The sequence below is a fragment of the Lycium barbarum genome, chromosome 6 (genome assembly GCF_019175385.1).
Source record: "Lycium barbarum isolate Lr01 chromosome 6, ASM1917538v2, whole genome shotgun sequence".
Lineage (NCBI taxonomy): Eukaryota > Viridiplantae > Streptophyta > Magnoliopsida > Solanales > Solanaceae > Lycium > Lycium barbarum.
Window position 1 is genome coordinate 129,964,350 of NC_083342.1, and position 21,334 is coordinate 129,985,683.

Below are 21,334 nucleotides of genomic sequence, written 5' to 3' on the forward strand. Positions count from 1 at the left end.
GCATCTTAAGGATGGGCTCTCTTTGAATGAAAGAAATATAATTATATTGTTGTAATCCTTTTTGTATTAAGTATTAGCGTATACCAAGTTAACGTTATTAGTGTAATAATTAATTTGCACTTTTAAAGATATATCTCTTTGAATGAAAAATATTAATCGTATTGTTGTGGTCTTCAAAAATTATCTGGCAACAAGGAATACTAACGACATTATGTAAAATCTGCAAGGTTTTTTTTACGTTATTTTGGTTGACTTTTGGGTTCAAGGGGGACCCTTTTCCATTCGAAAGGTAAGGGGTGTGGGGTCCAGTCCCCTATCCCATATTTTAAGAAAGGAAAATTTTTCTTCCTTTGACAAATTATACATTGACAACAATTGTGGACTTGGCTAACAAGCCAATTTCTTTGTTCACATTTTCATGATGTAAGCGCTTACCTCATCATAATCGTGATGTAAGCGCTTACCTCACCATAGGAAATTCATTCCTATAAATAGGCAGCTTATGGTTCATTTGTTAGATACCAAGATCATTTGCTATACACATCAAAAATCTCAGACAATACATCTGAGTGAGAGCAAAGTGAGGTATACCATAGACTATGTAAGAAAATAGTCTATGAAGAAAAATAGAGTGTGAGTGATATTGTAGTGAGGTGGGAAAATCAAAAGAGTGTTATTTCTTTTGAGGGTGTAGTGGTCTTAGGAGTATTTGTACTCGTTACTACACAGTGTAAAATTCCTCTATAGTGATATCAGTTGCTCCTCTTGGCCGTGGTTTTTCCCTTATTTAGAAGGGTTTCCACGTAAAATCTTGGTGTCATTATTGCTGCATTTTATTCTTGCTGATTTAACCATAAGTTAGTGTTCCGCGTTTATCACTAATACCGTGAATATTATTTTTGCGGGTCTATTTTATTCCCATCAAGTGGTATCAGAGCCAAGGTTCTGTCTGAGTATGCTCTGTGGTTGCAGCACAGTCTGAACTTCCACATCAGAAAAGAATTACTTTGGTCTTCGAATGAAATAGTATTTGTATTTGTGATAAACGATGGAAGCCAACACTAGTAGAATGGTTACTTTGAGTGGCGTAAATTATGCCATTTGGAAGGGCAAAATGGAAGATTTGCTCTATGTCAAGAATTTTCATCAACCTGTCTTTGGAAATAAAAAGCCTGATAATAAATCAGATGAAGAGTGGAATTTGTTGCATCGGCAGGTTTGCGGCTTTATTAGACAGTGGGTTGACGATAATGTGTTGAACCATATTTCTGGAGAGACACATGCTCGGACCCTATGGGAGCATCTTGAAAGTTTGTATGCTCGAAAAACTGGTAATAACAAGATGTTTCTGATAAAGCAAATGCTGGATTTAAAATACCACGATGGTTCCGCAATGACAGATCATCTGAATATTTTTCAGGGGATCATGAACCAGTTATCTGCTATGGGTATTAATTTTGATGAAGAAATTCAAGGCTTGTTTCTACTTGGTTCCCTACCAGATTCTTGGGAAATTATTAGAACTTCATTATCAAATTCTGCTCCGGATGGTGTGATCTCTATGGATCTTGCCAAGAGCAGTCTTTTAAATGAAGAGATGAGAAGAAAATCTCAAGGCTCCTCCTCATCAGATGTCTTGGTGACTGACACTAGGGGGAGGGGCAAGAATCGTGGTTCTCAAAATAGAGAACATCATAGAAGCAAATCCAGAAGCAGACTTAAAGATATTGACTGCTATCATTGCGGGAAAAAAGGGCACACAAAGAAGTTCTGCCGGATTTTGAAAAAAGAGAATAGAGAAAAGGAGGAAAAGAAAGAAGATGGCAATCGTGTTGCCGCTGTCACTACAGAAGATCTTGTTACTGTCCTTGATGCGGATATGATAAATATTGCTTGTGATGAGTCAAGCTGGGTTGTGGACAGTGGTGCCGCATCTCATGTGACATCAAGGAAGGAATTTTTCTCATCCTATACTCCGGGTGACTTTGGAACTTTGAGTATGGGTAATGAGACTGTATCTAGGGTGGCTGGTGTTGGAACGATTTGTTTGAAAACTAGTATTGGAACTAAACTAGTTTTAAACAATGTAAAGCATGCACCTGATGTTCGTTTGCACTTGATCTCTGTTGGTGTTTTGGATGATGAGGGATATGTCAGTACCAATGGTGCTGGAAAGTGGAAGCTTACTAAAGGTTCCATGATTGTGGCTCGTGGCGAAAAGCGTCGTGGTCTATACTGGACTACGGCCTCTACCTGTGTTGATATGGTGAATGCAGTTGAGAGCAATAGCTCTTCAACGTTATAGCATAAGAGGCTTAGCCACATTAGCGAGAAAGGACTAAATGTTCTGGCCAAAAAGAAATTATTGTCAAATTTCGAAAGTGCTAAATTAGAAACGTGTGAGCACTGCTTGGCTGGAAAACAAAATAGAGTTTCTTTCAAGTCTTATCCTCCTTCAAGAAAGACAGAGTTGCTTGAGTTGGTGCATTCAGATTTATGTGGTCCAATGAAGACAAGGACTTTGGGTGGTGCACTTTATTTTGCTACCTTTATTGATGATTGCTCAAGGAAACTTTAGGTCTACGTCTTAAAGACTAAAGACCAAGTGTTGGGTGTCTTTAAGCAGTTTCAGGCCTCAGTTGAAAGAGAAACTGGAAAGAAGCTGAAGTGTATTCGTACTGATAACGATGGTGAATATTGTGGACCGTTTGACGAATACTGCAAGCAACAGGGTATCAGACAGCAGAAGAATCCTCCTAAGACTCCTCAGCTTAATGGTTTAGTAGAGAGGATGAACAGGACCTTGATGGAAAGAGTCAGATGTTTGCTTTCTGAAGCAAAGTTGCCGAATTCCTTATGGGGTGAGGCTTTATTGACCGCTGCACAAGTTATTAATCTATCCCCTGCGGTTGCTTTGCAAAGTGATGTTCCAAACAGAGTTTGGTATGGAAAGGATGTTTCCTATGACCACTTGAAAGTGTTTGGTTGTAAAGCTTTTGTACATGTGCCTAAAGATGAAAGGTCGAAATTAACTGCCAAGACAAGGCAGTGCATCTTCATTGGTTATGGCCTTGATGAGTTTGGTTACAGGCTATATGATCCAATTGAGAAGAAGGTTGTGAGAAGCCGTGATGTTATCTTCATAGAGGATCAAAACATTGAAGATATTAACAAAGCGGAGAAGATAAAATCTTCAAGTTCTGAAGGTTTAGTTAATCTTGATCAAGTTCCTCATACAAATGCTAATGAAGTTGGTGGGCTCGATGACGATGGTGATGCCCAGAATCATGTTCCAGATCAGCATGTTGATGATGATAACGATGCTGCTATTGATGAAGTAGATGCTCCTACTCATGAAGTCGTGGATGAGTCAGATATTCCACTTAGAAGGTCTACTAGACAGCATGTTCCTTCTTCCCGTTATTCACCTAATGAGTATGTATTCCTCACTGATGGGGGAGAACCTGAATGTTATGAGGAGGCCATGGAAGATGAGCACAAGAATCAATGGATTGAAGCCATGCAAGATGAGATGAAATCTCTGCGTGAGAACCATACTTATGAGTTGGTGAACTTGCCTAAGGGCATGAGAGCTTTGAAGAACAAGTGGGTGTTCAAAGTTAAAGCCGAAGAACACAGCTTGAAGCCCAGATACAAAGCTAGATTGGTTGTTAAGGGATTTGGTCAAAGGAAAGGTATTGACTTTGACGAAATATTTTCTCCTGTCGTGAAAATGTCCTCCATTCGGACAGTTCTTGGTTTGACTGCTAGTCTTGATTTGGAGATTGAGCAGATGGATGTGAAGACTGCTTTTCTTCACGGTGACTTAGAAGAGGAGATTTATATGGAACAACCTGAAGGCTTCAAGGCAAAAGGTAAACAAAATCTTGTATGCAAACTCAAGAAGAGTCTCTATGGATTGAAGCAAGCTCCCAGACAGTGGTACAAGAAGTTTGAGTCTGTTATGGGGGAGCAAGACTACAATAAGACTTCTTCAGATCACTGTGTGTTTGTACAAAGATTTTCTGATGGTGACTTTATCATCCTTCTGCTATATGCGGATGATATGTTGATTGTAGGCAAAAATGCTTCTAGGATTGACGAGTTGAAGAAACAGTTGAGTAAGTCTTTTGCAATGAAAGACTTGGGTCATGCTAAGCAGATTTTGGGCATGAGAATTACTCGTTCGAGAGATGAAAAGAAGCTTTATTTGTCGCAGAAAAAGTACATAGAACGTGTACTAGAGCGCTTCAATATGAAGAGTGCTAAGTGGGTTAGCACACCTCTTCCTGGTCATCTGAAATTGAGCAAAAAGATGTGTCCTACAACAACAGAGGAAAAACAGAGAATGGCCAAGATTCCTTATTCCTCTGCCGTCGGAAGTTTAATGTATGCAATGGTATGCACTCGACCAGATATTGCTCATACAGTCGGTGTTGTTAGCAGATTTCTCGAAAATCCAGGGAAAGAGCATTGGGAAGCTGTGAAGTGGATACTCAGGTATCTAAGAGGAAGATCAGATGAATGCTTGTGTTTTGGAGGATCAAATCCAATTTTGAAGGGCTATACAAATTCTGATATGGCAGGTGACCTTGATAACAGAAAATCCACTACTGGATATTTGTTTACTTTTTCAGGGGGAGCTATATCATGGCAGTCAAAGTTGCAGAAGTGTGTCGCACTATCTATAACGGAAGCGGAGTATATTGCGGCTACTGAAGCTGGCAAAGAGATGATATGGCTCAAGAGATTCCTTCAAGAACTTGGATTGCAACAAATGGAGTATGTTGTCTATTGTGACAGTTAAAGTGCAATAGACTTGAGCAAAAACTCCATGTACCATGCGAGAACAAAACACATCGATGTCAGATATCATTGGATTCGTGAGCAATTGGAAATCGAATTGTTCCAAGTCAAGAAGATTCACACGAATGAAAATGCTGCAGATATGCTGACCAAGGCGGTACCAAGAGACAAGTTCGAATCGTGCAAAGAACTTGTCTGCATGCACTCAAATTAGAAGCCAGTGTACCCTCCTTCAGGTGAATGGGACTGGAGGGGGAGATTTGTGGGGTCCAGTCCCCTATCCCATATTTTAAGAAAGGAAGATTTTTCTTCCTTTGACAAATTATACATTGGCAACAATTGTGGACTTGGCTAACAAGCCAATTTCTTTGTTCACATTTTCATGATGTAAGCGCTTACCTCATCATAATCGTGATGTAAGCGCTTACCTCACCATAGGAAATTCATTCCTATAAATAGGCAGCTTATGGTTCATTTGTTAGATACCAAGATCATTTGCTATACACATCAAAAATCTCAGACAATACATCTGAGTGAGAGCAAAGTGAGGTATACCATAGACTATGTAAGAAAATAGTCTATGAAGAAAAATAGAGTGTGAGTGATATTGTAGTGAGGTGGGAAAATCAAAAGAGTGTTATTTCTTTTGAGGGTGTAGTGGTCTTAGGAGTATTTGTACTCGTTACTACACAGTGTAAAATTCCTCTATAGTGATATCAGTTGCTCCTCTTGGCCGTGGTTTTTCCCTTATTTAGAAGGGTTTCCACGTAAAATCTTGGTGTCATTATTGCTGCATTTTATTCTTGCTGATTTAACCATAAGTTAGTGTTCCGCGTTTATCACTAATACCGTGAATATTATTTTTGCGGGTCTATTTTATTCCCATCAAGGGGTGTATGTTTCCCTAGCCTAAAAGGTTAAGGGGGTAAGCTAAATTTTACAAAAAAATATTCTCATATCTTCAAGTTACATGGCCTCACTTGAACTGCTAATTTTGAAATAAGATACCAAACAGGTTGCTCATTTGTAACCTGTGTTGAATGAGTAGCAGCAACACCACAAGAAGTATAGCCTGGTGCGGATTTTGGATGAGCTACAGGATAACATTAATTATCCATATTATTATAAAGTTAAATTTGGTCAGCTAAGAAAAAACATAATAATCCCAGTTTAGCGTCTCAATAACTACATTTTCAATGAAAATGTTGCGATCTATTTGTATTTTGTTAAGGTTGGAGGAAAATGAGAGATCCAATATGTGATTTGGAGTGGAGTAGACAAGTTGTCCTTGAATGGATAAGAACGATCAATTTGTTGTTAATCAATATTGTTTTTGCTTTAAGTTGTTTTTTTCTTCATTTTAGTTTCCTATATTTTCCTTGTAAATAATTGTAAAAAAGAATTTTAAATGGTCTTGCAAGAAACTAAGGTGAGTGGGGTCATTAAAAATATTACGACAAGGGGTAAATAAAAAAAGAGTGAATACGTTAGGGTTACAAACTGAAAAGAACTCAATCTTGTTCTATACATAAGTAAGGGATAATTGCAGTTTTGGTCATTCAATTACATAGAAAACACGAACTGGAATCAGACATTAAAAACAGAAGTTTTCCTTAACTAATTCCAAGAATAAAAATATGTATTCTTTACAATAAAACAATACGATGATAAAATTATTTTTCAATATTCAAGCAAAATCTAACTAATTTTTGAACAACAAGAGATTTCTTCACTCTTCAATCCCTCTTCCACTCTTTCTGCATTCACTTCCTTCTATAGCTTCCTCTCCAATTTAGTCGTATATGTCTATTTGATAGCCTCTTAAATGAGATTAGAAGTAGCTGATACAGCAACATGTGTTCTTATAAAATGCAAAGCAAATTAACTAGAAAGTAACTGAAAGTTAATAGTAAACTAGGTTTACTACATACACGAACATTTGATTTAGTGATTTTTTTTTTTCAAAAAAAAGAATGTTGCTTCCTTGCAAGCATCCACTTCTTTAGGCAGTAGAGGACCAATTGATGGACTCCGTGATCTTATCTTCCAGCTCAATTAATATGAATAAATCATAAGTAGAAAATGCACAACTTTGACAGAGAATGATGTTATTTGGCCACCAAATCTACAAAGGGCCTGCCCATAAGAGGCTCTAGACTTGCCCACTGTGATTCCATAAATACCCGGAAGACTAACTACATGTCAGCAACCTTATTTTTCACATAATCAACTAGTAGTATAACTTCCAATACTTAATTTTGAATTGTTCTCTCAAAGCGTCAAACATACAAAAATAGCGAAGCACACAATTGGTAAATCACTTTTACTATAATGACAAATAAAAATTGTCAAAACAAGGATAAAACGTAAATTACCTCAAATGATTAGCAAAGCACCACGTAGAGATGACCCCATTTTCATCCGCTCCTCTCTGTTAGTATCTCTACCCTTATCTTCAGAAGTTTATTGACGAGCAGCTACATATGAGAATATGGTTTGTCAACAGAAATGAGACTACGCAGTAGAATTCAATAATTTGTTCAAGTCTGACTACTCATACATCCCTTTGGTTGGCCAACCACCTTTTGATTCTTAGTTTTATTTTGTTGTTGTTTTCAGTTCATCTACAAAGTGCATGATTTAATTTTTTTAATACCTGAAGCAAAAACAAAAGTGGTATCTCACCACTCATACATTCCTTTGTCAGCCTTCTGTTTTACTACATTAATTAACACACCACTTTGAGTGCGAGTTATCATCTCTTTTTGAACCCAACAAAAATAATATCTCATAAAAATTCCTCTGATTCAGAATTTGCATTCTTCTGACTTTTGAGCATTTATCGCAACCATCGCCCTATGGCATGTTTTACTCCTGGCACTTCTACTAAGGCCCTGGCTGAAAAGAGTCAACACATGAGCATTAATATCTGCACACAAATCTTCCATAAAAAGAAAAAGTGATTCACAGTGATATTGAAGTGAAATTATTTGTAAGACATAATAGCTCGCCATATGAACATGAGAATATTACATGTTAAATAATAAATACCTATAAATTTCGGCATAGATGCTAAAATCTGCTATACTAACCAACAACAATCGATGTAAACATATAACATTTGATCATGTCAGGAGAGTTTGTTACGAGAACAAGTTCACTTTCAAGTAAAACTCATATCTAGTGAAGATGCAGTATTAATTTACAGAGTTGCAAACAATTTTCTAAAATAACTTCACTAACTGTAGGACTATTTGTTCCCAATTTCTTTTACAAATAACTAGTAGTATATGATAAGATTTCAAGTCAAAGTCTTAAAAATCGTCTTGTATGAAGGCGGATTTTACTAATGTCTTCAAACTCCAAATGCTACCGTACAACAGGTAGGGACGAAATGTTTAAGATCAGAAAATACACCCAAAAAGGTAAACTACAAAAAACTACGGACTAAAAGTAGTAGTAACTTCTTTTCTTTTGCACACGGTTATAGCGGAATCTCTTTTTCTCCACTTTATATATACTTGTGGTTGAAAATCAAATATAAACTCAAAAAGAACCATCGGGAATTTGTTTAATTTAAAAAGTATACAAAAATCACAATAGAATAGAAGTTATTTGCTGATGCAATTATATTTTCCACAAGTACTGCAAAATAATATATTGTACATAAATGAATTGCGGCCCAGCTGCATTTTATTGCTCAAAACCAAGTCATCTTTCTAATATAGATAAGAGCATAAAGTAAATCACATGTAGGGCAGCCTGTAAGTAATCTCTACAACCAAGCAAAAATAAGAAAAAAATTAGAGAATCATTCATATATGATAATAAAAATAACATTTCAAAAACACAACACCCCTTAGTCAAAATTCACTTTAACCAAACATATTATTCGTTGTGGCGCTTAATCAAACAACCATTTAGTACAATTTTCTCTCATTTCTAAAATTTAACGGGTCGTCTCTTTGTGGAGACAAGGAGAGACGAGAAATTCAATTTTCAATAGACAAACAAACACCAAAAACAACATACACGTCAAAACAACTATCCACTAGAGAATCTGAGAAATAAAGAGGAAACCTCAATTCTTAGCAGATCTTCCTTGACTTTGTTGGTGACAAAATCAGGAGATTTAAACCAGAAAAAACACAGATCCAACAAAAATAAAAATCAATTAATTTGCTAATGATAAAAATGTATTCTCTCAAGAAAATTTATTTTTCTCATTGAATCTGTAAAAATATGATATATATTTCTCATTGAAATGCATACAATCTCTTACCGCCACGTTTATATCAAGCTAACTAATCAGACTGTTTACGGTATTTAATTAATCCAGTAATTAATTAAGTTACAATTAAGTGGTTAAATAAGCAGGGAAGTAATTAAAGCAAGATACATATATGGACATTTTTCGCTGCAACTGTATCCAAATTCTCGCATATTTAAGGTTGTAGGAGGAACATGCGAATATTTCAAAATATGCAAAGGCAGAATGAGCAACATAAGATTTGTCATCCAGAAGGTAGTGTAACTTTGTTGATAGTAATATGAGTCAATCTTTCATTCAAATTCTGTTTTCAAACAATTTATAGTAAACACTGAAATGCAATCTAAGAAAGAAAATAGATTACTGCACATAATTCCTATGGCCTGAATACCGCATGTTTGACTCATGTAGCAGTGAATTTGTAACTTAATAATCTAATTTCATCACTTTCAGTTGTAGGTATCACTGTCAAATTGTGGTGAAAGGACGAATATGTCATCGATGGATGAGTGATGATGGCTTTGTAATCTCCATGGAAAAGTGAAGTCTCAAAATAACCCTCGGCATTTGTAGTCCCAATCAAACCCTCGTGTGATAATGTCGCACGAGCTTTGTCGACAACATCTCCAGTTGGCAAATTCTTGAAATTGTTATCAGTCAAACACATTCGATAACACCCACTTGGTTTCCATGCAGACCAAATTAGTAACCCTTGTACAGCTGGGTGTCCAACTACCTCCTTTATAATCTGATCCAAGAATTTTGCCTTTGATGCCAAAAACAAAAAAAAAAATGTTAGATTAATTATGGTAAATATATTGCATTCACCGACTAAAATCTTTAATTCACTTTAATTAAATGAGAGAATTAAGTACCTGATTTGGGCTGCTTTGAACATCCAATTCAGTGATCCAGATGGGCAATTTTGCAGAAGCAAGTGTATCGAGTGCAGACCTAATATAAGGCTGGCTTGGGGTAACAAAATGTCCTTCCAATCCAATTCCAAGAGGACCCGTGTACCTTCCTGCCCTTAGTTGTTTAATCTTGTTAAGATAATTGGTTGGTGATGATGCTCCATCTCTTTGATCTTCTATCGTATTGTAATCGTTCAAGAACAGAGTCGCCTTCTTATCAAGTAGTGAAGTCAATCGATAATATGTTGCAGATGCACCCGCACCAAGTTTACTCTCGAAGAAATTGAAGTGAAGGTTTTCATTCATAACATCCCAATGAATAACTTGGCCTCTGTATTTCGTGACAACTGAGGTGACCCTTTTTCCAGCAGCAGCGGATAGTTGTTGGGGGTTCAATGAAGGGACCCATTTCGGCTGCATACTTGGGTCATCCCAAAATATATTATGGCCTCGGATACTAACACCTTTGCTCTTGCATAAATTGACCATTGCATCGGAAGTTGAATAATCTATTTTGCCTTGAGATGTTTCAGTACTGTACCATTTCATTTCATCTTCAAATACTGTAAACTTGAATCTTGAGAAGAACCAATTTTGGTAAGCTTTGTTGTTGAGGATGTTTTTGTTAATGGCAACACCAAATGGGAAATTGGCTCTTCCTTGCACCAAGGAGATTGTTGCATTAGGTAAAGGCTTGCCTTGTGAGTCAACTACTTGGATTGCCACTTTGCTTTTGCGAACCTACATATCATTTGAACTAAAATTCATATTTATTCTGTTTTATTAAGGTAAGTATTATTTTAAGACAAAATGAGATTGAATGTGAATATACATAGACGAAAGAGTAACATTTTTAGAACTTGCTATGTTTTATTTGGTACCTTTTCAATTGTTTGACTTTGATGGGAATTCCACTCTTCTTGGCTGAATGGTTTTACTGAAATACTGTCTGCCCATATGTCAATTGCTGTATTATTGGTCTGAAAAAAGAAAAAAGAAAAAAGAAAAGATAATAAATAAGTAAAAATATTTACACGATCATATTATGTATATATAATTTCTTTATGATAAACACTAATCATAACCTGCTGCCAAAAAAGGTAACTAGTTAAATAGATTTGGATTATTCAAGAAGGAAATTTCATCACCTCAAAATATAGTTGGGCGGGACCAGAAGCATTGACAACTAAGCCACCCTTAAACATTGACCAACAACCAGATTTAGCAATGGCCCAAGCAGCATGTTGAAAACCACTTTGTGTCTTGAATATAACTGCTAAATTAGCATCATCACCATGGTTCACTTGTACCCATCCTACAAAAATAAATATTTTAAAAAAGTAATCTAAATAGACGCTTAAACCAAAAATATCTAATCCACAAATTTATAATATCTGTTCAACTCATGTTATATTCAACATATAATAGTGTATAATCAGTGTACAATCGAGAGTGATACCAGAAACTACATAGAACTTGTCTTTTTCTAATTGAAACTTTTGTGAAAACCCATGATATGGGCCTTTTCTCTCTGAGGCAATGATGAATTTGTTTCCATCACTTGAAACGATGTTATCTATTTTAGCATCTCCCAGAATGGACCATCCATTTAATCCATCATTAAGTTCTGGATTTACCACTATCCCTCCATTATATTGAGCTTTAAGAGGATCTTTCAAACACTGCATACACAAATTAAAGAACCATGACAAACAGTAATTAATTAGCTAATCAACAAGACAAAGTAAATTCTCTATTAATCTTTCAAATGAGTAAGAGCTACAAATAAGGATTTATGCCTCAGATGTATAACTGTAGTCATAGTTTTCTGCATGAACTCCCAAACCTGCGAAATATATAACATCGAAGTCTTAAATCAGTACATATCATTTTGTTAAAAAAAATATTGCAATCTAGGGTGCGTTTGGTACGACAGAAAATGTTTTTCTAAAAAATAAGTAGTTTTCTTACTTATTTTTGGTGTTTGCTTCGTAAACAGAAAAAATTATCGCAAAGCTTTTATATATAGCTTAAGTAAACTAAACACTACGTGGATGGAGGCGGGGTGTTTTCAAAAAAAAAATTGATCAACCAAATATGAAAATTTTGAAAAACAATTTTGAAACATATTTTTCTCCATACAAACACACCCTTAATGGAAATAAGAGATACAAACCTGTCGAAACAAGTAGCAAATAACATAACACTAGAACTAGATTTACTCTTTTCATAATGTCCATGTCAAAGAATCTGCATTTACAAATCCACAATTAATATATAGTCATGCTATCTTATGAGAAAAAAATAAGAAATATGTATATAAAATTTAGCACAAGTAAGATCCAAGGAAATAAGAAATCCTTAATTTCAACGGGTTTCAAACTGAAATATAAGTTGCAAATTATTATAATTTTCCCTTCAATATTTACACTAAACGGAACAAGTTAATCATGAAAATCATAAATTAAATTGGCAAGGATAAAAGTTTATAGAAAAACTTTGATGTGAAGATCAAATGAATAACTTTTTTCCCCGCACCACTCCTCTCCTAACAAAGAAAGCTATCTAGAGAAATAAGAATTCTGAAAACTGCATATTCTTACCTTGGGACGGTGTTAAAATGTAATTAAAGTGTACATGAAGTTTTCAACATCAAATGTATTTATAGTGTAAGTGTTATAGGCTACTTAAAATTGATTTGGTATGAAAATCAATTCTTTCATGAATTTGGAGATTCTAATCCAAAAGTTATCAATCTAATAAAGGCATATTTTCAGTTAGTTATTGTAAAACAATTATGTCATTTAGAGCAGATCGTACTAATTTTATTTTGATTCTAACTTTAGAGGACTTCTCCAAGATTTGTTCTCATAATAATAATAAGAAAATGGAACTTAAGTATTTTTCTGAATCGGAACAACAACAAAAAAAAATGGATTATTTGGTATATGCAGTGGCAGAAAAAGAAAATTGCTACTTTATAACATAACCCAGTGCGCACAAAGTGCTCACCGCAGAGTGCTCACCCGAAGGGCAGAGGTTGTAGCGGCTGCGGGTTATCCTGGGGTTCCAAAAAAAAAACATAACGGTTAGATTTTAGTATAGGTGAGACACCAGTTTTTTTTTCTTTTCTTAAAGTCACTTTCAAGAGCTCTTCAGACTAAGATTTAAGTAAGTTGACCGCTAATATAATGTTTAATTGTAATTTTCCTTTTTATCTAAAACCTAGAATTATTCTTATTATCCGGTCCTATTTTTGTAACTAAATAGTTACTAAAATTATACCTAAATATCATGAAAAGCTCTAAACTATTTTTGTGACAGAAGAGTCACTCAACTTTGTCTAACTATCACGGTAAGTTATTAGGAGGAAACAAATGAGATATTTTATATGGGAGATATTGTGTACTATTAGTCCTTTCAAAAAAGTTATTAAGACAAATGACATGAATTTTGGAATATTTCAGTAACAACAGCTTAAGTTGCATATTTTTAAAACACGTTGATCTAATAGCAAATCAAATTAAAAACTGAGATCCCAATAATTTCTGATCAATCACCCCATTTATCTCCCATCACCACGCTAAAATACGTGGATCTGATATCTATTTACTGTATATTTAAGTATTCACTATTATACAATTAGTACACCTTTTATATAATTATATATGATAATTAAATATACAATATACGGGGAAATATTTTTGGTGGAAGTCATATTCTTGCAATAAATTAGGAAGATTTTGTATGTAGCTGAAAGTGATTATAGGACGATTTCTTGAGATAAATTAGGATTTGTTCCTATGGTAAGAGGCGGAGTCAGGATTTGAATCTTATGGGTTCGGAGTTTTAATTCTTTAAAGTTACCGCATGTTAAATTAATAATTTGTACATATTTGACAAAAAATTTAATACAAATATAAGATTCGAACCAAAGCTACTTGGTTCGGCCATACCCGCGCCCGAAGGGCTAGCTCCGCCCCTGCCTATGGAAATTGGAAACTTAACGTGAATACAGGGGGATTTTATTTGTTATAGATATTTCGGAAAAGGGTCAAAAATGCCCTTAAACTATGTGAAATTGAATAAAAATGCTCTCCGTTAATAGTTTGATCTAAAAATGTCCTTGCTGTTAATAGTTTGGTCCATTACTTAATTGGATAAAATATGTTCTTTTCCTAATAAACATATTGTTTCGTTTCCTATTAAAACACATTCTGTTCTTGATAAAAATTTATTTTTAAAAAGCCCTTTTCTTATTTCCTAGTATATTTAATTAATTGAAGCTGGCCGAGATTGAGAGTTTTCTTATTATGCAGCTCCTAGATTGAAAAGAAGCTAGCGGGCCAAGACTTAAATTGTCAGATAGAGACGAGTTGGATGGATTCTTACGTAATTGAGTATAGAAAGAGGAATTGTCTTATGTGTGGATTGAGGTGCGCGATAGAGAAAGTTGCTTCCGTAAATTTACCTTTTTTAGGAAATCAAAATTCTTTTAATCTTTTAGGGGGATCATTCTTAACTAAACTGACTTATTGTAATATTAACCAACCTTTAGAACCAATCGACAATAAAATCAAAACAAAGAAGATTGATGCTAACTAATAAAAAAAGTGAGAAAACCCCCTTTAACTAATAAAAAAAATGAAAAGTAATTTTTTTCTTCTTAATCTCGTTTTAGCAATTAAAATAGAATAACCCCGTGTACTTTTTTTAATTGATAATATAAATCATATATATAAGATCACTCACAATGTACCCATTTTGTCTTTTCATTTAATGCCCTTAATATTTCTTGCCAACTCATTAAAAGTGAGGACCTTTTTGTCTTTGCAACCCAAATTCATTTCCCTCCCCAGACATCACCCAAAATTCCCTTCACAATCTCTGGCGGGAAAGAGACCAACAGAGCAGGCAACCATAGTTCTTCTTTAATGGAGGTCTAACTCTTCAAGTATAACACAAAAAATATTTCCTATTTTAATATTCTCTAGTGCAGTTCTTTAATTTTTTGTGCCTCGACTCATTTCTATTAGTCAAAGAGTGAGAGCTAAAGCGAAGATTTTCATGAGTCTTTCGTGCTTAGAAACTGGGTTAATTCTTATGAAGTTGAAGAAGACTTGGATTTTAACAAAATTGAAGGGTCATTCTTGGATTCTGTTTCTGGAACTTATGTTGCTGGTACCATTAATCCCACTTCTCTTATGATTGGTCTTTCACTCATTCCATAACTATCCTATTCGAAAATTTTTGGTGTTAAATTTGAATTTGAGAAAAAAAAAAATGAGAGACAAGAGAGAGAGAGAGTAATGAAAAAGAGGCAAATTTAGCTTTTTTGTTTAAAAGACGAAAAGACCCCTCATATTAATGATCACTAAATAAATATTAAGGGCATTAAAGGAAAAGATAAAACGGGTACATTGCTATGCTACAACCTTTGTGTTGTAGGTTAGCAAAACCCATATATATATATATATATATATATATATATATATATATATACACACGCATACACGGGGTTATTCCATTTTAATTGATAAAACAAGATTCAAAAGAAAAAAAGATTACTTCACACTTTTTTTATTAGTTAAAGATGTTTTAAAAGAAAAGAAACAAGAAAAGAGTTCTTTTAAAAATAATATTTTTATTAGGAAAATAATATGTTTATAAAGAAAAGAAACAATATGTTTATTACGAAAAGGATATTTTTGACCCAACCAAGTAATAATAGGGACATTTTTGGACCAAATCGTTAACGGCAAGGGCATTTTTGGATCAAATTATTAACGGAGGATATTTTTATTTAATTTCACATATTTTAAGGACATTTTTGCCCTCTTTCCGAATATTTGTGCTAGATAAAAAAACAGAAATCTGCTTTCTTCTTTTAGCTATCATGAGGTGAAGCAACGGTGTCCTTTTTTTTATGACTTTTGATCAATTTTCTATTTTCCTTTTTCGCTACATCAATTAATTTTCTAATGCCAATAATTATTAAGAATTTCTACCACAAATAACTATTATTTTTGTGAATGTATACCATTAAATTGAGAATGATCTACTCACATTGCGCATATTCGAATGTAAATTGTGGTTTGTTGGCAAAATTTAAAAAAATACGAAAATTATCAAGATAAATATTTGAATATTACAAGAGTTGCATAATAGTTGTTCGAAGATAACTTTAATTGTTGCATTACGTTCTATGATCAAAATAATATAAATAAAACAACACATAATGATAACTCTAATAATGAATTTTAACTAAGTGAGAAAAGGTGACCGAAGTAGAAAATATACTACTAAATAAATATTTTATTCTCCACAAAATTTAACTTTCACGAACCTAAAAATGAAGGATATTCTTTCGCACATTTAAAAGCACTTGTACGTTGTGTTTTGGAATGACAACAAATGTTGAATAGGCTCGTCATTCATCAGTTTGAACTTTTATTTTTCCTTCAAATTTCATGCAATTCACCGCACACATATTCTCACAGTGAATGTTTATATTAACTAGCTTGGCACGCGTCCGACAACCAATAATTCGTTAAATTTGTGAAGGTTCACAGTTTGAGCAAGTCAAAAGAGCACATATAAATTAATTGAAGGTTAAAGTGTGCTTTACTAGAAATAACAAGGACCAAATTCATAATTTATTGATATTTAAAGGACTTTAAAAGTTCTAATTTCCCTAAGAATAAAATTCGATAACTCCTTAATTTACTTTCAATAATAAACTTGTGTGACAAAATTATCTATGAAACCAAAAACAACAAACGATAACTGGCTAATTAGGAGCAATTAATTAGCAGGAGAATCAAACAAAAATTGTGTAACGTGAAATTTCCCCAGTTCCATCACTTGGTGCTGCCACCTTAACTTTCTTAGCCATGGAAGCATATGTTTTTTTTTTCAGGATGATTGATTTCAACTTCATAGTCTCCATGAAAAAGCGAAGTTTCAAAAAAACCATTGTCATCAGTAGTACCAGAAAATCCCTGGTGACTCCATTCTTTAAGGATTTTGTCAACAACATCTCCAGTAGGCAAATTCTTGAAATTGTTATCAGTCAAACACATTCTATAACATCCTTTAGGACCCATGGCGCCCACATCATTATTCCTTTCACTCCTGGATGTGCATGAACCTCTCTTATAATCTCTTCCAAATATACTTCCTGTCCAGATTGAAACATCACCAAGCTATCAGGTTTTACCCGCTATTATAATAAATTACAACAAAAAAATATTATTTTTCACATTAAAGTAAATAAAACCCTATCATCTGCAACAATAAATTTTACAAGAAAGTATAATTGTTATGTCCTATAAATTGAATAATGTGTGTGTTGCTAAAAAATTCAGATGACTGTGAGGTCAATTTTTTGGTGTTATGGCATGTTACTCGTCACATCAGCACTTTACAACTAGGCAAAAATTTCATGTCAGAAAAAAAAAATCCACCGGTTAACTACCCATATTTTATGCATAAGACATTTAAGAAAAACATTTAATTATACCAACAAAAAGTTAGAAGAAGAAGCATTCAGTCACAAATCCAAAATCTTTTTATCTCTGGTCGTTTTTTAATCCAAATTCAACAGTTAGAAAAAGATTGAAGAATTGACTGAAATAACTGCTCACCCAGCCACTTAAATTAAAAATAGCATGTGCACGTATATATATATACACTCCATGTATAATATATGTATAATCAGTGTATATATATGTATATCAGCAAGAAAAAGTAAACAATGAATTGACCGGCTATTTGTGTAAAGACTAGAAGGCTACCTGATTTGTGGTGTTTGCAACATCTAACTCTGTGATCCAAATTGGCAATCCAGCTGAAGCAAGCATATCAAGAGAAGATCTTATATAAGGTAAATTTGGTTTGACAAAATGACCCTGAAGTCCAATTCCTAAAGGCCCACTATAACCATTGGATCGAAGCTCTCGATTTTTTTCTAAGTACTTTGCTGGATTTGAAGTTCCATCAAATCCATGTTCAATGGTATTAAAATCATTCAAGAATGGAATTGCCCTGCTATCAATTTCATTAGCTTTCTAATAATAAACAGCAGATGCGTTTTTCCCGAGCTTATTCTCTAAAAATGAAAAGTGCACATTTTCATTCACAACATCCCAGTGAATAAGTTGGCCTAAGTATCGATTCATCACCGAATTTATCCTTCTTGATGCAGCTGAAGAGAGATGTGCTGGTGAAAGATAACGGGTCCACGAAGGCATGTCCTGCGGATTGTCCCAAAAGACATTGTGGCCCCGGACTTGAACGTTATGTTTTTGGACAAGCCTAAGCATGGCATCCGCCAGGTTGTAGTCATGTTGCCCCCGGGATTTTCTCGTTGGAGTACCATTTCATTTCGTTCTCGAAAACTGTGTACTTGAATCGTGATATGAACCAATCTTGATAGGCTTTGTTGTTGAGGATGTGTTGGCTTATTGCATTGCCAAATGGAAAATTGTTCTTTTGTTGTGTGAGGGAGACCGTTGCGTTTGGTAATGGTTGGCCTTGAGAATCCCGGGGCATTTTATTAAAAGAGACTTTTGAGTTACTTATTTAAGAATTTAGGACTCAAGTTTTAAAAATTAGGTAAAAGGGATTCTATCCCCCTAAGTTTTTTAATTTACACAAAAACCCCTAAGTTTTTTCAATTTACACAAAAACCCAAAAATAAAAGCACTTTTTACCCAAAAAAAAAAAAACTGTACGTTTTTGTCTTAAAAAATAGGCAAGCAACTATTGGTTGCTTAAACAACTCCTTGTTGCTTATACAATAACCTTGTATCTCATTAAAACTAGGTAAACAACTAGTAGTTGTTTAAATAAATAAAAGTTGCTTATAATAAACAACACGAAGTTGTTTAAGCAACTCATTATTGCTTATACATGAACTCAATTGGAAATTAATTGATTGATCACAAATGAAAATTAACTAATATAAAAACCTTGTTTCTTGTAAAAACTAGTCATTTGATGAGTGATTAAATCCAACTTATTAATTTTATCATCAATTAATTGACTATACTAATAGTTTAAACAAAAATTTACTGATCCAGTGATAATGGAATCAATGTTGTTTGATTATATGAATATTAGAACATCAACTTACTGACTTGATAGCAATCAAGTGAATACGTTGATGTTCAACTATTCATATAATCAAACAACATTGATTCCATTATCACTAGATTAGTAAGTTATTGTTAAACTATTGGCAGAGTCAATCAATTTTGCGATCAATTGTGATATTATTAATAAGTTGGGTTTAATCACTCATTGGACGACTCGTTTGATATTTAATTGTTATCAAGTGAATACGTTGACGTTCAAATATTCATATAATCAAACAACATTGATTCCATTATCACTAGATCAATAAGTTATTGTTAAACTATTAGTAGAGTCAATCAATTTTGCGATCAATTGTGATATTATTAATAAGTTGAGTTTAGCCACTCATTGGACGACTCGTTTGACATTTAATTGTTATCAAGTGAATACGTTGATGTTCAAATATTCATATAATCAAATAACATTCATTCCATTATCACTAGATCAGTAAGTTATTGCTAAACTATTAGTAGAGCCAATCAATTTTGCGATCAATTATGATATTATTAATAAGTTGGGTTTAATAACTCATTGAACGACTCATTTGATATTTAATTGTTATCAAGTCAATAAGTTGATGTTCTAATATTCATATAATCAAATAACATTGATTCCATTATCACTGGATCAGTAAATTTTTGTTTAAACTATTAGTATAGTCAATTAATTGATGATAAAATTAATAAGTTGGATTTAATCACTCATCAAATGACTAGTTTTTACAAGAAACAAGGTTTTTATATTAGTTAATTTTCATTTGTGATCAATCAATTAATTTCCAATTGAGTTCATGTATAAGCAATAATGAGTTGCTTAAACAACTTCGTGTTGTTTATTATAAGCAACCTTTATTTATTTAAACAACTACTAGTTGTTTACCTAGTTTTAATGAGATACAAGGTTATTGTATAAGCAACAAGGAGTTGTTTAAGCAACCAATAGTTGCTTGCGTATTTTTTAAGACAAAAACGTACATTTTTTTTTTTTTTTTTTTGATAAAAAGTGCTTTTATTTTTGGGTTTTTGTGTAAATTAAAAAAACTTAGGGGTTTTTGTGTAAATTAAAAAAACTTAGGGGGACCTTAATTAAATGTTTATAACAAAAGAAAAGAAAAAAGAAATAGAAATTCCCTTTTATTCATTTCACTCTCAAACAATCCTTTTAGCTCATTTTCCCGAGAATCCACTGCTTGGATTTTCACTTTAGTTTTGCGTACCTATAGCATTTTAGTGACTTTTTAATACCTATATATAGCTCAGACAAAAATTATTGAATTCACGCGGATTGATAACTTTTTGGTTCTATTTGCACCATAGTATGTTGATTAAGCATTTTATTATTTTAATTCAACGGTTCAGTCACATGTAAAGTATTAGCACAAGTCATTTACCTTCTCAGTACTTTGACGTTGATGAAATTTCCACTCCTCTTGAGAAAATGGCTTTACTGATATGCTATCGGCCCATAACTCAATGGCTGTGTTGTTGGCCTAGAAATAGATACACGCTAACTGAAAATAATTAAGTCGATTTTTATGGCTTGTTAAATGAAACTTTTAAAATCAACTTACTTTGTAAAGTGTAAGCAGTTTGTGTTTGATCAATTAATTTAAAAAATACTTTTGAGCAGCATTTGATTAAATTTTTAAAAAGTGTTTCTAAGTGTATTTTTTTCAAAAGTGCTTTTGGAGAAAAACTACTTTTTTTTAGCTTTTGAAAAATAGCTTCTCCTACTCCCCATAAACACTTATTTTATCTTAAAACTTGGTCAAACACCTCACTTTTTTAAAATAAACAGTTTTTGAGAAAAAAAAAAAAAAAAGGACTTTTGGCCTCCCAAAGCTTGGCCAAACAGGCTGTTCGGATAACTAGTGATCACAATTTGTGTTAAAACTTTTGTTCACCGTCAATGTGTGTGTGTCTCTGTCTCTTTCTCTCACTCTCTCTCTATATATATTGACTTTTTTTTTTAAATAATAAAGCAAAATGACTCACCTCAAGATATAGGTTCACATGACCTGAAGTAGTGAGTATTAAGCCCCCTTTTATCATAGACCAGCAACCAGAACGAGCAATAGCCCATCCAGTACGTTGGATTCCAAATGATCCTTTGAATGCTAGAGCCACATGAGCATCTCCATGGCTCACTTGTACCCAAGCTGCAAAAATCAGTGTCAATTGGGTGCGCTGAATTAACTTTGGTTGAG

At 33.6% G+C, this 21,334-nt stretch overlaps 1 protein-coding gene and 1 pseudogene across 1 annotated transcript; both read right to left on the reverse strand.

Moving 5' to 3' along the window:
- Positions 1 to 9,355: 9,355 nt before the first annotated feature.
- On the reverse strand, positions 9,356 to 11,693 carry LOC132600215 (endo-1,4-beta-xylanase 5-like). The gene is made up of 5 exons (XM_060313305.1): positions 11,450 to 11,693; positions 11,139 to 11,305; positions 10,872 to 10,970; positions 9,952 to 10,731; positions 9,356 to 9,842 (listed from the first exon to the last, which is right to left on the reverse strand). Exons 1-5 carry the CDS (start codon positions 11,676 to 11,678, stop codon positions 9,480 to 9,482), a joined length of 1,638 nt encoding a protein of 545 aa, XP_060169288.1. The 5' UTR covers positions 11,679 to 11,693; the 3' UTR covers positions 9,356 to 9,479.
- Positions 11,694 to 16,713: 5,020 nt separating this feature from the next.
- LOC132644666 (endo-1,4-beta-xylanase 5-like) lies at positions 16,714 to 18,543 on the reverse strand (annotated as a pseudogene).
- Positions 18,544 to 21,334: the final 2,791 nt, after the last annotated feature.

Bases quoted from the DNA above. Each gene is read 5' to 3' on its own strand.
- LOC132600215 (XM_060313305.1), bottom strand. From the start codon at position 11,678: ATGCAGTGTTTGAAAGATCCTCTTAAAGCTCAATATAATGGAGGGATA. The intron at 10,971-11,138 runs GTGATGAAATTT...TTCTTTTTTCAG, and splicing joins CCGCCCAACTATATTTTGAG to ACCAATAATACAGCAATTGA. The intron at 9,843-9,951 runs GTACTTAATTCT...TTGGCATCAAAG, and splicing joins TTCAAAGCAGCCCAAATCAG to GCAAAATTCTTGGATCAGAT.